At 36.2% G+C, this 15,714-nt stretch overlaps 1 protein-coding gene and 1 pseudogene across 2 annotated transcripts in view; one reads left to right on the forward strand and one right to left on the reverse strand.

The window, feature by feature from the left end:
* The window catches only part of FAF1 (Fas associated factor 1), a 500,825-nt gene that overhangs the window by 295,561 nt on the left and 189,550 nt on the right, over positions 1 to 15,714 (forward strand). For both annotated transcript variants that reach the window (XM_064589173.1, XM_064589174.1), the window contains exon 8: positions 3,432 to 3,518. In XM_064589173.1, coding sequence (XP_064445243.1) covers positions 3,432 to 3,518 — 87 coding nt within the window. The remainder of the gene's footprint in view (positions 1 to 3,431; positions 3,519 to 15,714) is intronic.
* Positions 7,749 to 8,227, reverse strand: LOC123859628 (uncharacterized; annotated as a pseudogene).

The following is a 15,714-nucleotide window of genomic DNA, read 5'->3' on the forward strand; positions in this document are numbered from 1 at the left end:
AAGATCTTAATATAATTTTATATTGAGCAGGTCAAAATAAAAATGATCTTTTCCCCAGTGCTGTATTTATCACTGAAAATGCACATGAGGAAATACGAAGTTTGAAGTTAAGAGCATTGCTTAGCTTTATATATTAATTATAGTATAATAAATAGATGTTTATTATGAAAAGCAAATCAGTACTGTATTAATTCTGTACTATTTCAAGTTAATCTAATTTTTTCTTAGTCACAAACAATTATCTGAGGCAAGGGGAAGAAATGAAACTATCCTTTTAGAAAATCTAGAAAACAAACTCTGAAAAGTCTGTTGTCAATGTAGAATACTTGATCCATATACAGTATACTTTGCAACATAACTTTAATGTTCAGCTGGTAATCAAAGCATTTATTAAATTTCTTCAGAACTAATTGAAACATTTGCATAGTTTAGCAGCCTGAAATCTCATAGATTTAGAGCTTAATGCATAACCAAAATTGAAAAGATTATGAAGGTTCAGCATGTTACTGAGCCAATGCTGATCAAAGAAAATGTGTAAGACAAAAAGGCCCTTAGGAAATGTTACCCTGTGAAGTGCCACTTGTCCTTAACTGGAATTTAACACAAATCTCTAAAGATGAAACTCCATCAGAAGTAGCACAATAATGGCAGCTGGGCATGCCAGCTACAACATCCCAGCCTGTGTGTGTGTTCTTTCTGCCTCTCTCAAGTGCTGTCAAATCTCTCAAATCAATCAGTCTCTCAGTTTCTCTCTCTTCCTCCCTGTCCCCTTTCCCTCTTCCCTTTAGTCCTACCTTTCTCCCCCCAGCCTCTCACTCTCCTTCCTCTGTTTCTCCATCCTTCTTCCCTTTCTTAGAGAACTCTGTTCTTCATATGATTCATGATGACCTTAAATTCATCTACATCATTTTATACACAGCTGTATTTTGTTACTCAGGTTTCCTAGAATACTAATTTTTTAAAAGAATCATTTTTTACTTTTGTGTACATTTGGGATTTTTTCCTTCTCTGCAAAATTGTGACGTAAATTTTTAATTAAGTAAAACCGTCAATGAAGATAATGGAATTTGAATATCTCCATTAGTAAAACCATCACTCATTTTGTGGTTTTGCTCTCGTTATCACTTATCTTTCTTTCATATAATGGTAAAATCTGCCTAGGGTTACAACACTGATAAAATAGGAAATTATTTTTGAAAGACTGGTTTGTTTTCACTTAAATTGTTGTTTAGTGATTGCGGTTTAACACATGATTCTTTTTGCTTAATCTCAGAAACTCTGTCAATTTAGTTTTTCATTGGAACAATCAAACATTAGCCTAATATGCTTTCCCTAATATGCTTTACGTTGTACTGTCTCAGCCAAGTTCTGTCCGCATTAACCAGTTTATTCTATGACAAGTTGCTTAACAGATGTCATTCTGGGAAGAACAATGAAGCCAAATACTTGTGCAATGGCTAACATTACTCTAACTTTGATCACTTTTGTTCAGCACATCAGTCTGGCGTTGTGCTTTATACCAACATAACACTATAGCCAGAACATGCTTTTCAGGCTTAGAATAGCAAAGGAATGTTATTCAATTCAGTGCAGTTACAGATGAGTTAATGGAAGAAGAAAAATACTGTTTATTTCATAATACCATATTGTTGTGTTTTGGAATTAAGGTGGAATTTAAAGAATCCCACTCCAGAGTTATTTGTTTATATACTCAACCCATAGTATTTGTGTATACTCTTCAATGCTGGGGTAGGCTTGCTACCTTTCCAACAGATGTAAATATTTGTCTTGTCTTTCTCTCCCCCCCCCCCCCCAATAGCTGAGGAAACTTGGTGTATCTAGACAACATAATTCAAAAATAACTTTAAGAAAGGAATTTTTTGTGTTGAGGCCTAAAGTCTCCTCATAATGCCTTTTCTGTCCTTTCCCTTTCTTTTATTAATATAATGCTTTGGGTTTATGAAACACCCTGTTCCTTAAGAGCACTAATGTTTAAGCATGACAGAATAGTCTTGGCTAGTGGAAGTGGTCAGAAGTTTGCCCAGTTGCATTTGGTTAAATTGTTGTGTTGATAATAACTAATGAAAATTTCCAAACTTCATGCAGCTGGCCATAAACAAAATACTGCATGGTAGACTGACCATTGCTAAGAACCTCTGAAGAAAAGCTGTTTGTTTGAATTGAGTGGGGATCAAGCCATGCCCCCAAGCTCCTCAGTTCTCACTTAGTCTTTTTTCACAGGTGTACATTAGAGATAAAAATAGATTGAGTTCTGAGTTTTGTTTTGTTTTTCTTTTCCCCAGTGAGTATATATCTCTATTTCACTGGAAGGATAACTTAGATGTGTTTATGTATAATAAACAGTAATGTGATACAAGATGCTGTAATTGGATAATGTGATACTTTAGGCTTCTGCATTTTTTTTAAAACATGAATGAATACTGCTTGTTTTCCATATCGAAGTGGCGTTATAGAACAGATTATGTGCAACATTTCAGTACTAGCTTTACTTGTTACAGTCAGGTATTCCTGTAACTAACTTGAAGAGTTAGTTAAGATGGGTGATCTCTCCATTCTTAGGACTTGTTATTTTTTTAAATTTGTACATTCAGAATGAAATAGAATTTCTGTGTCCTATTTAGAAGTAAAGCTAAAGACAGAAACCACACCTCTTAATTACTGGGTAACATAGAATTTAACCTTCCAACACTTTATTTGGAGAAATTACTTACCTCCTGTCCTTTTAAAATGAAAGGTACAATGTTGCATGTTGAGAAAAGTAGTTTTTCATCTTTAACAGTATTTAAAAGTATCATTACCCTATTTTCAGGAGAAGCCTAAATAATATGTTAACAGATGACTTTCAGTTAATAAATATTCTGTTGAAATAGTTTTTAATTTGGGGTGATATCAAAGAAATAATCTGTGCTGCTTTATTAAGTTTTTATATCTTTGAAACTTCCACCAAACAATAAAGATACCTTCAGGCTTTTCCTCCTGCCCTGTCCAAAAAATAAAACACAACAACCAAAAACTACATAGAAACTTGAAGTATATCTTTTGTTTATTGCACATCATGAGTCATTTAAAGATTTAATACATTAATAACATTTATAATTATAGTCCATCATAGATGAACTGTGTACCTGAAGTTTCCTGACTGAAAAGAAACTTGAAGTCATCCGGGAATATAAAAACAATCGGCAGAGGGAGATGTTTATTGAACCTTTATTTCCCCTAGTCTTCATTGAGAATCTGCTTTTAAATTTGATTTAGAATTTTTTACAAAATTTTTCTGACTTCTGTTTTCCTAGTTTCAAATTTTTGTTTCAAATCCAGAAAAGGAAATACAATGAATATCACATAAGTGGCAATGATCATAAGTCATGTGGAAACCTTATTTTAATTGTGCTGTCTTTTTCTTTGTATAGGTAAAGAGAAATGTGTATGACCTTACTAGTATCCCTGTTCGCCATCAATTATGGGAGGGCTGGCCAACTTCTGCCACAGATGACTCGGTAAGTGACAGTTGAGTTATCAGTTTTTTATTCTCTTCTCTCTTTTGCCACTTTCAGTCTAATTGGTTGTGATAATAAGCAGAATCAAATGCTTTGAATGTTCCATTGAAAGAACCTTATAAATCAAATAATGTGAAAATAAGGAGTTGTGATAATTTGAGTTCACTTGCAGAACAGATATCATAAACCAAGTATATCAACATTCTTTTGGTAATGTTATAGTATCAATATCAGGAATTTGATGCTGCTTGATATAATTTTTTCCTTAATGAAAAGAATATATTTAGACGTTCCTAATGAAATATCCCAAGCACAATTTTTTTCCTAAATTACAGTTGTCTCAAAATCAACCTAATCATTATGTTTAATTTCAAAACTACATTTCCCATAGTAGGTTGATACTTTTTTAAAATGTTAATTTTTACAGTAATATTAATGGCCCTTTATTCTTAAAATACCCATAATTTTCACTGCCATAAAAAGCTAGAGGAAAAGATTTAGTCTGTCATTTTTACCTGTTATTATATCTATTTACAATAATTATCCTATTGTAAATTTTGAAACCTTTCCTGTCTCTGCCCTGTTTGCAGTGATTATTCTTTTCTCAGAAAGTAAATTTTATCATCTAAGGGGGCCAGCTGAAATTACATTTTGGCCACTTTTACCCATAATCTTGTTCTAACCAGATACCCTTTCAAAAAAAAAAAAGAAAGAAAGAAAGAAAAAGAAGAAAAGGTAAAAAATGAGAATGTTTCAAGAATTTTGAAGTTAAGTCCAATGTTTGTAATGAATAGGGCTAAAAAGAAATTGAGACTTTGTAAACATCTTTTAATAATAAATACCCAAATGATTATAGCTAGGAAGCAAATTACCTTTTTTTATTTTCTGGTAAATACTGTGTTTCTATATGGATAATAATTATTCCTTCTCTCTCAATACCACCATCATACATTTTGTGGAAGATAGAAACATTTTTAAACAATTTATGTAGATGCTGAGTCTAAATTATTTCACAATTTAAACACCATGCTTTTGGAAAATGCTTTGTAGGTTTTAGAACTTTAAGAATAAGCAGAAAATAGAGGAACTTTTTTTTTTTAAGTGGAAAAACTTGTTTACATATAGTCATTTATTTCTAAGCAACTGATCTTAATGTTGATATAGTAAATCATTAGAATTATTGACTGGTTATCCATGGCTAACAGGTAGGGATGTGGTTGTTGTTTTTACTTTGGATTTTTTTTTCCCTATTGGATAAAATTTGACGCGTTTGACAGAAAATGTGCTACATTTATTTTTACAAAAATAAGAGTAATGTTCATAAATGATAGCTTTCTGTTTACCTGGAGAGACATGGAGAAAACAGAAATGTTCTTAACATTGTCTAATAATCTGTTACAAGAAATAATAACATTAATAGAAGAAAATAATTAAGATCTGACCATGTCACTTAAATTCTCTGAGCTTCAGTTACCTCACTAATTTGCGGTATTGTTATGAGGAGGATTAGTGATAATATATGTATTGTACCCAGCTCACAGTAGACACTCAATAAATGAGTCACTATTATAATTAATATTAACATATAACATTAACTCAGAAAAGTATCACATGCAAGAATTGACTGGGTTATATAAATGAAATGGTGTTTGAGATTTGCTTCAAAATAACTTGTGGGGTTGGGAGTGTGAGTAGAGATACAGGTAAATCCAAGTGAGCCACATATTGATCATTGTTGAAGCTGGATGATGTGTATATTCAGTTTATTACACTGTTTTCTCAAATTTTGTATATATTTGAAATTTTCTATAATACAAAGTTTAAAGCAAAAATAATTTTAAGAACATAGGTGATATAGTCCAGAAATGTGGGACTTCACAGGGTTTGAAAAGCCAACTGCTCTGAGACCCCATACTTGAAGACACCTATTACATTTTGGTTACAGATTCAAGTTCCAAGAGTGATAGGCAAATTTAGTGAAGAATTCAGTGATAAATTCTTCTGTAGGCTCATGCCCTATACATTTTAGGTGTTAAAAAATTAAACTGAGTCGACAGAGTCTTTTATGAGGCCCATGTTTTAGTGATTGTTATAACATTTAACTTTTTACCAAAGAGTTCTAATGCAATTTCATTCCCTGTAGGAGAATATGGAAAGCAACTTAAACTCACCATATTCAAAACTGTAATACTACCTGGTGTTGTATCTAAGTCACAGCTAACACAAGAGGGAATCTCTATTAAGAGACTTGATTCTTTTTGCCTCATTATTCATATTTGCACCTTGTCCCAGAACCTGTGAAGTGATGCCTGCCCACACCTCCCCAGAGCAAATGTTGCCACATTGGCAGGATGTTGCCTTGAGCTGCATGATTTGATACAACAAAGATGTTTAGGGCCCGTTGCTTTTAACTGGTGCCATAGCAGATCCACTAGCTCCAGTACTTAGGTTTTGGCAAAAATGGCTTATAACTGTAGTCTTCTAAGGAGATCCCAGCCAAAGAAATGTCATGAAACCTTTCTTTCATTAGGATTATAAAAACTCATAAAGCTGGTGCTTGTAATCTATATTGTTGCAGGCGATGGTGTTTTTTTACTTGTTTAAATCACTAAGTGGAGGCATCTGCTACAAAACAAGATCGTCCTCACAGCTTAGGGCATGAATTGGGTACAGCTGAGAAATGTCAGCTGTGTAAACAGCCTGAAATGTGTTACCAACAAAAATATAATTAATTTCTTTCCAAGACAGTGTGCCATAACTTAATACTTAGAATGGTTTAACTTTCAGAGAAAGCACCTGAACATTTTCTTCCCAGTGCCAGAGTAGAGGATTGATTATAAAGGTCATTAAAAGTGAGGTTAGTTTGCACTTTTCCTGCTCAATTGCGGATATTTGTGTGGCTTTGAATATATAGTAACTTACCAGTGGCTTCTGTGAATTTATGGAAACATCTTAGATCAAGAAGTTAATGGATTTGAGACGATGCAAGTATTCTAAAATTAGATCGTGGTGAGAGTGCACAACTCTGTAAATTTACTAAAAATCACTGTATTGAGCACTTAAAAATGAGTAAATTTTATGGCATGTAAATTATACCTCAAAAGCTATTTTTTAAAATGTTAATGGAGAGAACTAGATTAAAATACGTTTTTCATTTACATTTTTATGTTGCATAAGAAATTTTTTGCAATAACACAGGAGGTGTTTTCTTTAGCGTACTTCTCATTAACCTTTGACTTAGCAAACGGGACAAAGAAATAGACTTCTTATAATTAGATTCTTGTATAATCTTGAGTCTCTTACCAACCTGATAGACTACACTCTTTTGACATTTTCAGTGCTACTCAGTGAAGTCAACAATCATTTAAAACATTGTTGTCCCGTCTCCCTTCAGAGTTAAAATATTTTCTTTGCTTGTAGCTGTACTCTAATGGGGTATGGGATACTGTATGAATTGTCAATAACTCTTTCAGTTCCTTTTGCGCTCTTTCACCAGGGAAATAGGTATCTAAAGCTGCACCAGTAGGGGAATGTTTTCATGCTGTGACAGTTCAGCTGTGAGAACAAGGAGTTGCAAGTAGGCGAAATCTCATTTTACACTTTAACAAGGAAGCTCTTGGTTTCCAGAGAGTAGAAATAATTTTAACACTCTGAATTATGTCTGGACACCTTATTTATTGTAATGCAGACAATTTGAATATATGTAGTTTTTAAAATTCCAAGTTTTAATAATGCTTATATAAAGGAAGAAAAAATCCTTCCATTTTTTTATTAAAAATTTTTTTATAGTTTAATGTATTTTAATAGCAAACTTACAGGAACAGCACAGAAGAGAGACAATAGTAAAAACATGTACTTACATGTAGGACAACTCAGAAAAGTATAGTTAATGGATGGAATACACTGTATGATAAAAATGCTACAAACATCATTTAGTTGCCATCAATAAGAAATTTACTTGTTTTTAAAAAATCCAAATGCTGGCATTGTGCAGAAAAATTTAGCAGTTTTATTTATAATTGTTATAAAGTTGAACTGCTGAAACTTGTTCACTGAAATATTTTGACTTGTATTAATGCTTTATGTCCCTGCATTTATATTAAAAATTCACACACAAATGAAAATGGAAAAACTGCCAATACCTGATTTGTGTCCTCTGTTTTTCCACTTTCAACCATATACTTAGATATCTGTTGACCCCATGGAAAAAAACATATCTAACATTCAGAACTACCAATAACAGGAAGAAGAGAAAAAAAAATTTTTTTTAAAGAATGAAATGTTTTCCATCATAGTGTGTTCTTAAGCACATTCTCCTCATGTGCGGTGTGCTAGCTGGATGTCTTTTGGCATAATTGTTATACATTTGGCATGGATAGCACACATGTTGGTTTCTTCAAAAAGGCCTATCAGATAGGCCTCACTTGCCTCCTGCAAAGCACCAGTATCTGCACTCTGGAAGCACAAATCTGTTTTGAAGTCCTGGGTAATTTCTTGCACCAGCTGCTGGAAAGGAAGTTTACGAATCAGAAGTTCAGCGGTCTTCTGATAACGTCTAATTTCACACAGTGCCACAATACCAGGCCTGTGACGATTAGATTTTTTCACCCTTCAAGTAGAGGGTGCACTCTTGCTAGCGGCTTTTGTATCCAGTTGCTTCCTCAGTGCTTTATCACCAGTAGATTTGCAGTCCACTTTGTAGGGGCCATGGAAAAGACACCTCCTTACTTACTCCCCTTCTCCTTCAGCTAGAGCTGGGTGAGCAAGAGGTGGTGCAGCAGTGGCTGCAAACACAATTTAATCCTTCAGGTTTAATCCTTTTTTATTGTGTACCTTATTTTTTCTTTTGAATTTACTAATGGGCTTCTATGGTTCCATCATTGGCTAAAGGAATGTTAACTCAGAATTGAAGAAAATAGGAATTTTATTTTATTTTTTAAAGATTTATTTGAGAGAGAGAGAGAGCAAGCGAGCAGGGAGAGAGGCAGAGGGAGAGGGAGAGAGAATCTTTAAGCAGACTCCCCACTGAGCATGGAGCCCAATGCAGGGCTCAGTCCCAGGACCTTGAGAACATGACCTGAGCTGAAATCAAGGGCCAGACCCTCAACCAACTGAGCCACCCAGGTGCCTCTTGAGAAATTAGGAATTTTAGAATCAGTTCTTTAGGCATGTGTTAGGAATCAGAAAGCTGCTTATTAAATATTTTCACATTGAAAAGGAGATCATTTATAAGCAGAATCATTACACAATGGTTTTTCTATAAAATAAAAACAAAACAAAAACCACACACACACACACACACACACCCTCCTTCCTTTTTGTAGTTTTAAATAAAAAGAATTTGTGAATGTTAGGTATGTTATCTACTTTGATCCTTCTTGTGGGAACAAAACATTTTCTTCTGTAACTTCTCCCTGATGCATTGGGTTTGGCACGTGTCAAATTATGGACATTCCCTTGCCACTGGCTGCCTGCCCTCCACTTTACAGGAGCTGCTGTCTGAATAGACTCTCACAATTACCACATACTTACTACACTCTAGTTACCTACTAAGTAAACTCATAAGCTTCCACTATAGTCATTCCATCCATTGTTCCAAGGTTAACATTCTGAAGTGCATAATGAATCACATTTAGCCTTGCTTACTTATCTTCAATGGCAACCCAATACTTGCTGATTTATGTACAGATTTTTATTGCTGGCACTCAAAACCCTTCATTCTTTGGTCTGAAATTTCTCTTCTAGGTTTATTTTCCCATATAGGCCCAGAATAAATGCTCAGTAAATATTTCTCAGTGATTGAATATGATAACATATATATCTCAGCTTTAGCTAAATACTCATTTTGCTGTTCCTGAAATATACATGATACTCTCTCCTACTCTGTGTCAGTTAATCATACTATTCCTTCTGCCTAGAATACCTAGAGCAATAATTTCCTTCCTCTAAGACTTTTCTTTTTTTTTCTTTTATTATGTTATGTTAATCACCATACATTACATCATTAGTTTTGATGTAGTGTTCCATGATTCATTGTTTGCGTGTAACACCCAGTGCTCCATTCAATACGTGCTCTCTTTAATACCCATCACTAGGCTAACCCATCCCCCATCCCCCTCCCCTCTAGAACCCTCAGTTTGTTTCTCAGAGTCCATAGTTTCTCATGGTTTGTCTCCCCCTCCAGTTTCACCCCTTCATTTTTTTCCTTCCTACTATCTTCTTTTTTTTTTAACATATAATGTATTATTTGTTTCAGAGGTACAAGTCTGTGATTCAACAGTCTTACACAATTCACAGCTCTCACCATATCACATACCCTCCCCAATGTCTATCACCCAGCCACCCCATCCCCCCCACCCCCCACCACTCCAGCAACCGTCAGTTTGTTTCCTGAGATTAAAAATGCCTCATATCAGTGAGATCATATGATACATGTCTTTCTCTGATTGACTGATTTCGCTTAGCATAATACCCTCTAGTTCCATCCATGTCGTTGCAAATGGCAAAATTTCATTCCTTTTGATGGCTGCATAATATTCCACTGTGTATATATCCCACATCTTCTTTATCCATTCATCTATTGATGGACATCTTGGCTCTTTCCATAGTTTGGCTATTGTGGACATTGTTGCTATAAACATCGGGGTGCACATACCCCTTTGGATCCCTACATTTGTATCTTTGGGGTAAATACCCAGTAGTGCAATTGCTGGGTCATATGGTAGCTCTATTTTCAACTTTTTGAGGAACCTCCATACTGTTTTCCAGAGTGGTTGCACTAGCTTGCATTCCCACCAACAGTGTAGGAGGGTTCCCCTTTCTCTGCCTCCCCGCCAACATCTGTCATTGACTTGTTAATTTTAGCCATTTTGACTGGTGTGCGGTGGTATCTCATTGAGGTTTCGATTTGGATTTCCCTGATGCCGAGCAATGTTGAGCACTTTTTCATGTGTCTGTTGGCCATTTGGATGTATTCTTTGGAAAATGTCTGTTCATGTCTTCTGCCCATTTCTTGATTGGATTCTTTGTTCTTTGGGTGTTGAGTTTGGTAGTTTCTTATATATTTTGGGTACTAGCCCTTTATCTGATATGTCATTTGCAAATATCTTCTTCACTCTGTCAGTTGTCTTTTGGTTTTGTTGACTGTGTCGTTTGCTGTGAAAAAGCTTTTTATCTTTTTTTTTTTTTAAAGATTTTATTTATTTATTTGAGACAGAGAGAATGAGATACAGAGAGCATGAGAGGGAGGAGGGTCAGAGGGAGAAGCAGACTCCCTGCCGAGCAGGGAGCCCAATGCGGGACTCGATCCCGGGACTCCAGGATCATGACCTGAGCCGAAGGCAGTCGCTTAACCAACTGAGCCACCCAGGCGCCCCAAAAGCTTTTTATCTTGATGAAGTCCCAATAGTTCATTTTGCCCTTCCTTCCCTTGCCTTTGGTAATGTTTCTAGGAAGAAGTTGCTGCGGCTGAGGTCAAAGTGGTTGCTGCCTGTGTTCTCCTTTAGAATTTTGATGGACTCCTGTCTCACATTTAGGTCTTTCAACCATTTTGAGTCTATTTTTGTGTGTGCAATAAGGAAATGGTCCAGTTTCATTCTTCTGCATGTGTCTGTCCAATTTTCCCAACACCATTTGTTGAAGAGACTGTCTTTGTTCCATTGGACATTCTTTCCTGCTTTGTCGAAGATTAGTTGACTATAGAGTTGAGCGTCCATTTCTGGGCCCTCTATTCTGTTCCAATGATCTGTGTGTCTGTTTTTGTGCCAGTACCATACTGTCTTGATGATTACAGCTTTGTAATAGAAAAGACCCCGAATAGCCAGAGGAATGTTGAAAAAGAAAAGCAAAGCTGGTGGCATCACAATTCTGGACTTCAACCTCCAAGACTTTTCTTTAAGAAACTTTGCCTATATGCCTCTTCCCATGCCACCTTCCCCAATCCTCTTAGAAATAAGTTTATGTTTCTGTTCTGTTTTTTTTTTTTTTTTTTTTTTTTTTTTAAGATTTTATTTATTTACTTGACAGAGAGAGACACAGCGAGAGAGGAAACACAAGCAGGGGGAGTGGGAGAGGGAGAAGCAGGCTCCCCGCAGAGCAGGGAGCCCGATGCGGGACTCGATCCCAGGACCCTGGGATCATGACCTGAGCTGAAGGCAGTCGCTTAACCAACTGAGCCACCCAGGCGCCCTGTTTCTGTTCTGTTTTTAAAAAAGATTTATTTATTTATTTGAGAGAGAGAGCACACATGAATGTGAGAGAGGGACAGAGGGAGAGAACCTCCAAGCAAACTCCCTGCCAAGCACAGAGCCTGACAACCCATGAGATCATGACCTGAGCAGAAACCAAGAGTCGGACGCTTAACCGACTGAGCCACCCAGGTGCCCCTCTGTTCTTCTACTTAAATTATTTTAACTTTCCCTTATTTGGTTCTTTCCTTCCTTTATTCCTCTCACCTGGCTCTATTACTTACCATCTGAACAACCACAAACAATTAACTTCTATGGGTGTCAGTCTATAAGTGTAGAACACAGATAATTACTCCTAGAGGTATTGTGAAGACTGAAAGAGTCAGTAGTTATAAATACAGTTACTCCTAAGTTTATTTTGAAGATCAAAGTAGTCAATACAAGGTAATGTCTAACATAGTTAACCTTTGGCTGTTACTGTTTTTCATCCATCTATCTGTTCATTCACTTGACATTTGTAGAACAACTCTTATAGGCCAGTAAACATGCTGGCCCTGAAAGTTGCAAGAATAAGGTCCTGTTCTTCAGGTCCATTCCTCAGGGATTGCAAAATATAGTGTGAGACAGATGTATAAGCAATGACAGTTGAAGTTTATGTAAATGCAGAGGGATCGTTGAAGAGGGAGCAGCCAATTTTGCTGACAGATGGGGGTAGTGAAAAAAATGACTTCCCAGAGAAAGGGATATTTGATTGTATTTCATTTTGTATTCTTATGTTCCTCTCTTTTGTAAATTCTAAAAATTGAGAGTAAGAACGCTCTTCCTCATCTTTGTATGCTCTATGAGTCAAACGTAGAGTACATTCACTCATTAGAATTGTTCAGAGCTCCATTAAGTTGACATCTATGACAATAAACAACTAAACAGTGAATTTATATTTTTATAGTAAATTGATAAACTGAGAATCGGGTTTATTTTCTTTCTAATAAAAATTAAATTATCAAAATTCAGTGTTTCTTTAGTGGCAAGTAGAATAACATAGTTGGGGTTGGGGGGCAGGGCAACACCCAGCTGTTTTGTACCACTGTGTGATGTGTGTGTGTCAGAGCAGGGCAGTCCAAGTTCATCGAATCGCAGTATTGCTCTTATTTGGGTAGGTTACTTACAGTATGAATTTCGGTTTCGTCATCTGCAAAATGAGGATGCTATTGACACCCTTGGAAGTCTATTGTGAAGATTAAATGGATTAACATAACAGGTTGAAACATGAAATTGCCACTTTTTAAGAATGAGATAATTGAATATTAACAATTTCATATGGTTTTACCGAATAGGTAAAGCACATAATATGCAGGGTTTGGCAATTATAACTGTCAGCCCAAATCCCACTCAACATCTATTTTTGTAAATAATGTTTTATTGGAACACAGTCACACCCATTTGTATATGTATTGTATACAGCTTCTTTTACACTATAACTGATGGCAGGGGTGTGTGGTTACAACAAAATCACATGCCCACAAAACCTAAAATATCTACTGTTTGGACCTTTACAGAAAAAGTTTGCCAACCCCTCGTGTAATGTCTGGCATTTAGTAGGCATTCAACAAACATTACCTCCTTTTCCCTTGAGTAAGCACCTTCTTTATATCACATACACATGCAGAATCAGAAACATTCTTTGGGTAGCTTCAGGGCCATTTTATGCTATTTAAATTACTCTGTTGGCCTGTCCTAGGTCAGACAAATTTAGGCAATCTTTGAATGTCTTCACTGGCTCTTTCTTTATTTGGCAAGGTTATAGATAATGTTGCTTCTGATGGTAGTGAGACTCTGTAGCTTCAGAGCATACATCCTTGTCAACATATAGAGTCTTTGACAAATAACACAGGCAAAGACTAAACAGCCAGAAAGAACAGCTTTGAAAGCAGAAGAAAGTTTGATTGATTTGATTGATTGATTGATTGATTGATTTGAGAGAGAGAGAATGAGAGAGAGCGAGTACATGAGAAGGGGGGAGGGTCAGAGGGAGAAGCAGGCTCCCCACCGAGCAGGGAGCCCGATGCGGGACTCGATCCAGGGACTCCAGGATCATGACCTGAGCCGAAGGCAGTCGCTTAACCAACTGAGCCACCCAGGCGCCCGAAAGTTTGATTTTTAAAAGGAGTGAAAAGTTGTGAAATGGACTATACCCTGAACAGAGAGAGTGAGAAATTTGGGAGGGTGGATGAAACATTCAAGGGACATATTTACTCAGTAAATATGAGGGCAAACACATGGAAGTGAGACATCCCCCAACAGGAAATTTACAAGCACTATAATCAGATGCTGTGAATCTTTTTTTTTTTAATTTTTTTTATTTATTTTTATTTTTTATTTTTTTTAAGATTTTATTTATTTATTCGAGAGAGCGAGAATGAGAGAGAGTACATGAGAGGGGGGAGGGTCAGAGGGAGAAGCAGACTCCCTGCTGAGCAGGGAGCCCGATGCGGGACTCGATCCCGGGACTCCAGGATCATGACCTGAGCCGAAGGCAGTAGCTTAACCAACTGAGCCACCCAGGCGCCCCAGATGCTGTGAATCTTGATTTCAGTTTATTAAAATCCCAAACCTGTAGACCACTGCTTCTCGTAACTGCTATGAAAATGTTCTTCCTTCTATAAACAACTAGAAGACTGGATAAAATATGTGATATATAACTATTTTCAGATATTAGACAACAGGTAGTGCAGGACTCTGAAGAAGGAAACAAAGGAGCCCTATGGTGGTCTTACATTCTTACACCTCCAATCCTGGAGGCAATTTCTGGATCCCAGAGTAGGGAGAAGAAACCAAAGCAGAACCTGCTATTTTACTGAGTTTGAAGAGACAGAGTGTTTAGGGAAGTCAAGGCAGCTAGACTTTTTGCAAGGTAGAGTACTAGCAGAGGAAAAACCTCTAGAAATCTAATAGTGTCCCACATGGCGTTTAGCTGAGTAACAATCTGTGCATGCATCGGGTGAAATTCCAGGAGGCTGGACAACCAATGACTGCCAGGAAAAAGAACAATTAACTGAGACTTGTAAGGCAAATAATTCTGAGCTCACACAGAACTGGGAATAATCTGAGTTCCCGCCAGCATAGTAGAGACACCTCAGTGACTACATGAGGCATTCAGGAGATACCCTCCAAAAGAGTCACACATAATGGAGTGAATAAACAAGCGCTAGGGTGAAGACTACTTTAGGATCGCTGTTTTACACGCTTAAAAACAACCTTCAAAAGGAACAAGTTGATTAACAAATTAACAAATTGCCTCTAAGAAACAGAGTCCAGCATCCAGTCAAAAGTTACTATACATATGAACAGCAGGGAAACCTAACCCACAATCAGGAGAGAAATTAGTCAAAAGAAATAGACCTAAAAGTGACTTAGATAATGAAATTAGTACATTGGGACTTCAGCTGTTATAAATACTATGAATATGCTCAAGGATTTAAAAACATGAACATACTGAGGGGAGAATAGAATATATAAAATGGAATAACATATCATTCTAGAGATAATATAATATCTGAAATGACAGTTTCAGTGGATGGCTTAATAGCAGATTAGAAACTGCCAAAGAAAAGACCAGTGAACTTGAATATATAACAATAGAAACTACCTAAATTGAAGCACAGAGAGAAAAAAAGACAAGAATAAATGAACAAAGTATCAGTGACCTCTAGGGTAAAATTAGGCAGTCTAACCAACATGCAGTTGGAGTCCTCAAGGGAGAGAAAAGATTGGGGAAGGAGGTCAAGACAAAAAATCCTTGAAGAAATAATCTCTAAAGTTTTTCCATAGCTGATGAAAACTATAAAACTTATAGATCTAAAAAGCTCAATGAACTCCATGAAGGGTAAACACAAATATTTCTACATTAAGGAGTATCATTGTCAAATTGCTGAAAACAAGTGATAAAGAGAAAAAACAATTTCAAAGCAGAAAGAATTAAAAAAAACACAGATTACACAGGGGAACAAATA

The sequence above is a fragment of the Mirounga angustirostris genome, unplaced genomic scaffold (assembly GCF_029215605.1).
Source record: "Mirounga angustirostris isolate CCGP_5_RB_7025 unplaced genomic scaffold, mMirAng1.0.hap1 SCAF_4, whole genome shotgun sequence".
NCBI lineage: Eukaryota > Metazoa > Chordata > Mammalia > Carnivora > Phocidae > Mirounga > Mirounga angustirostris.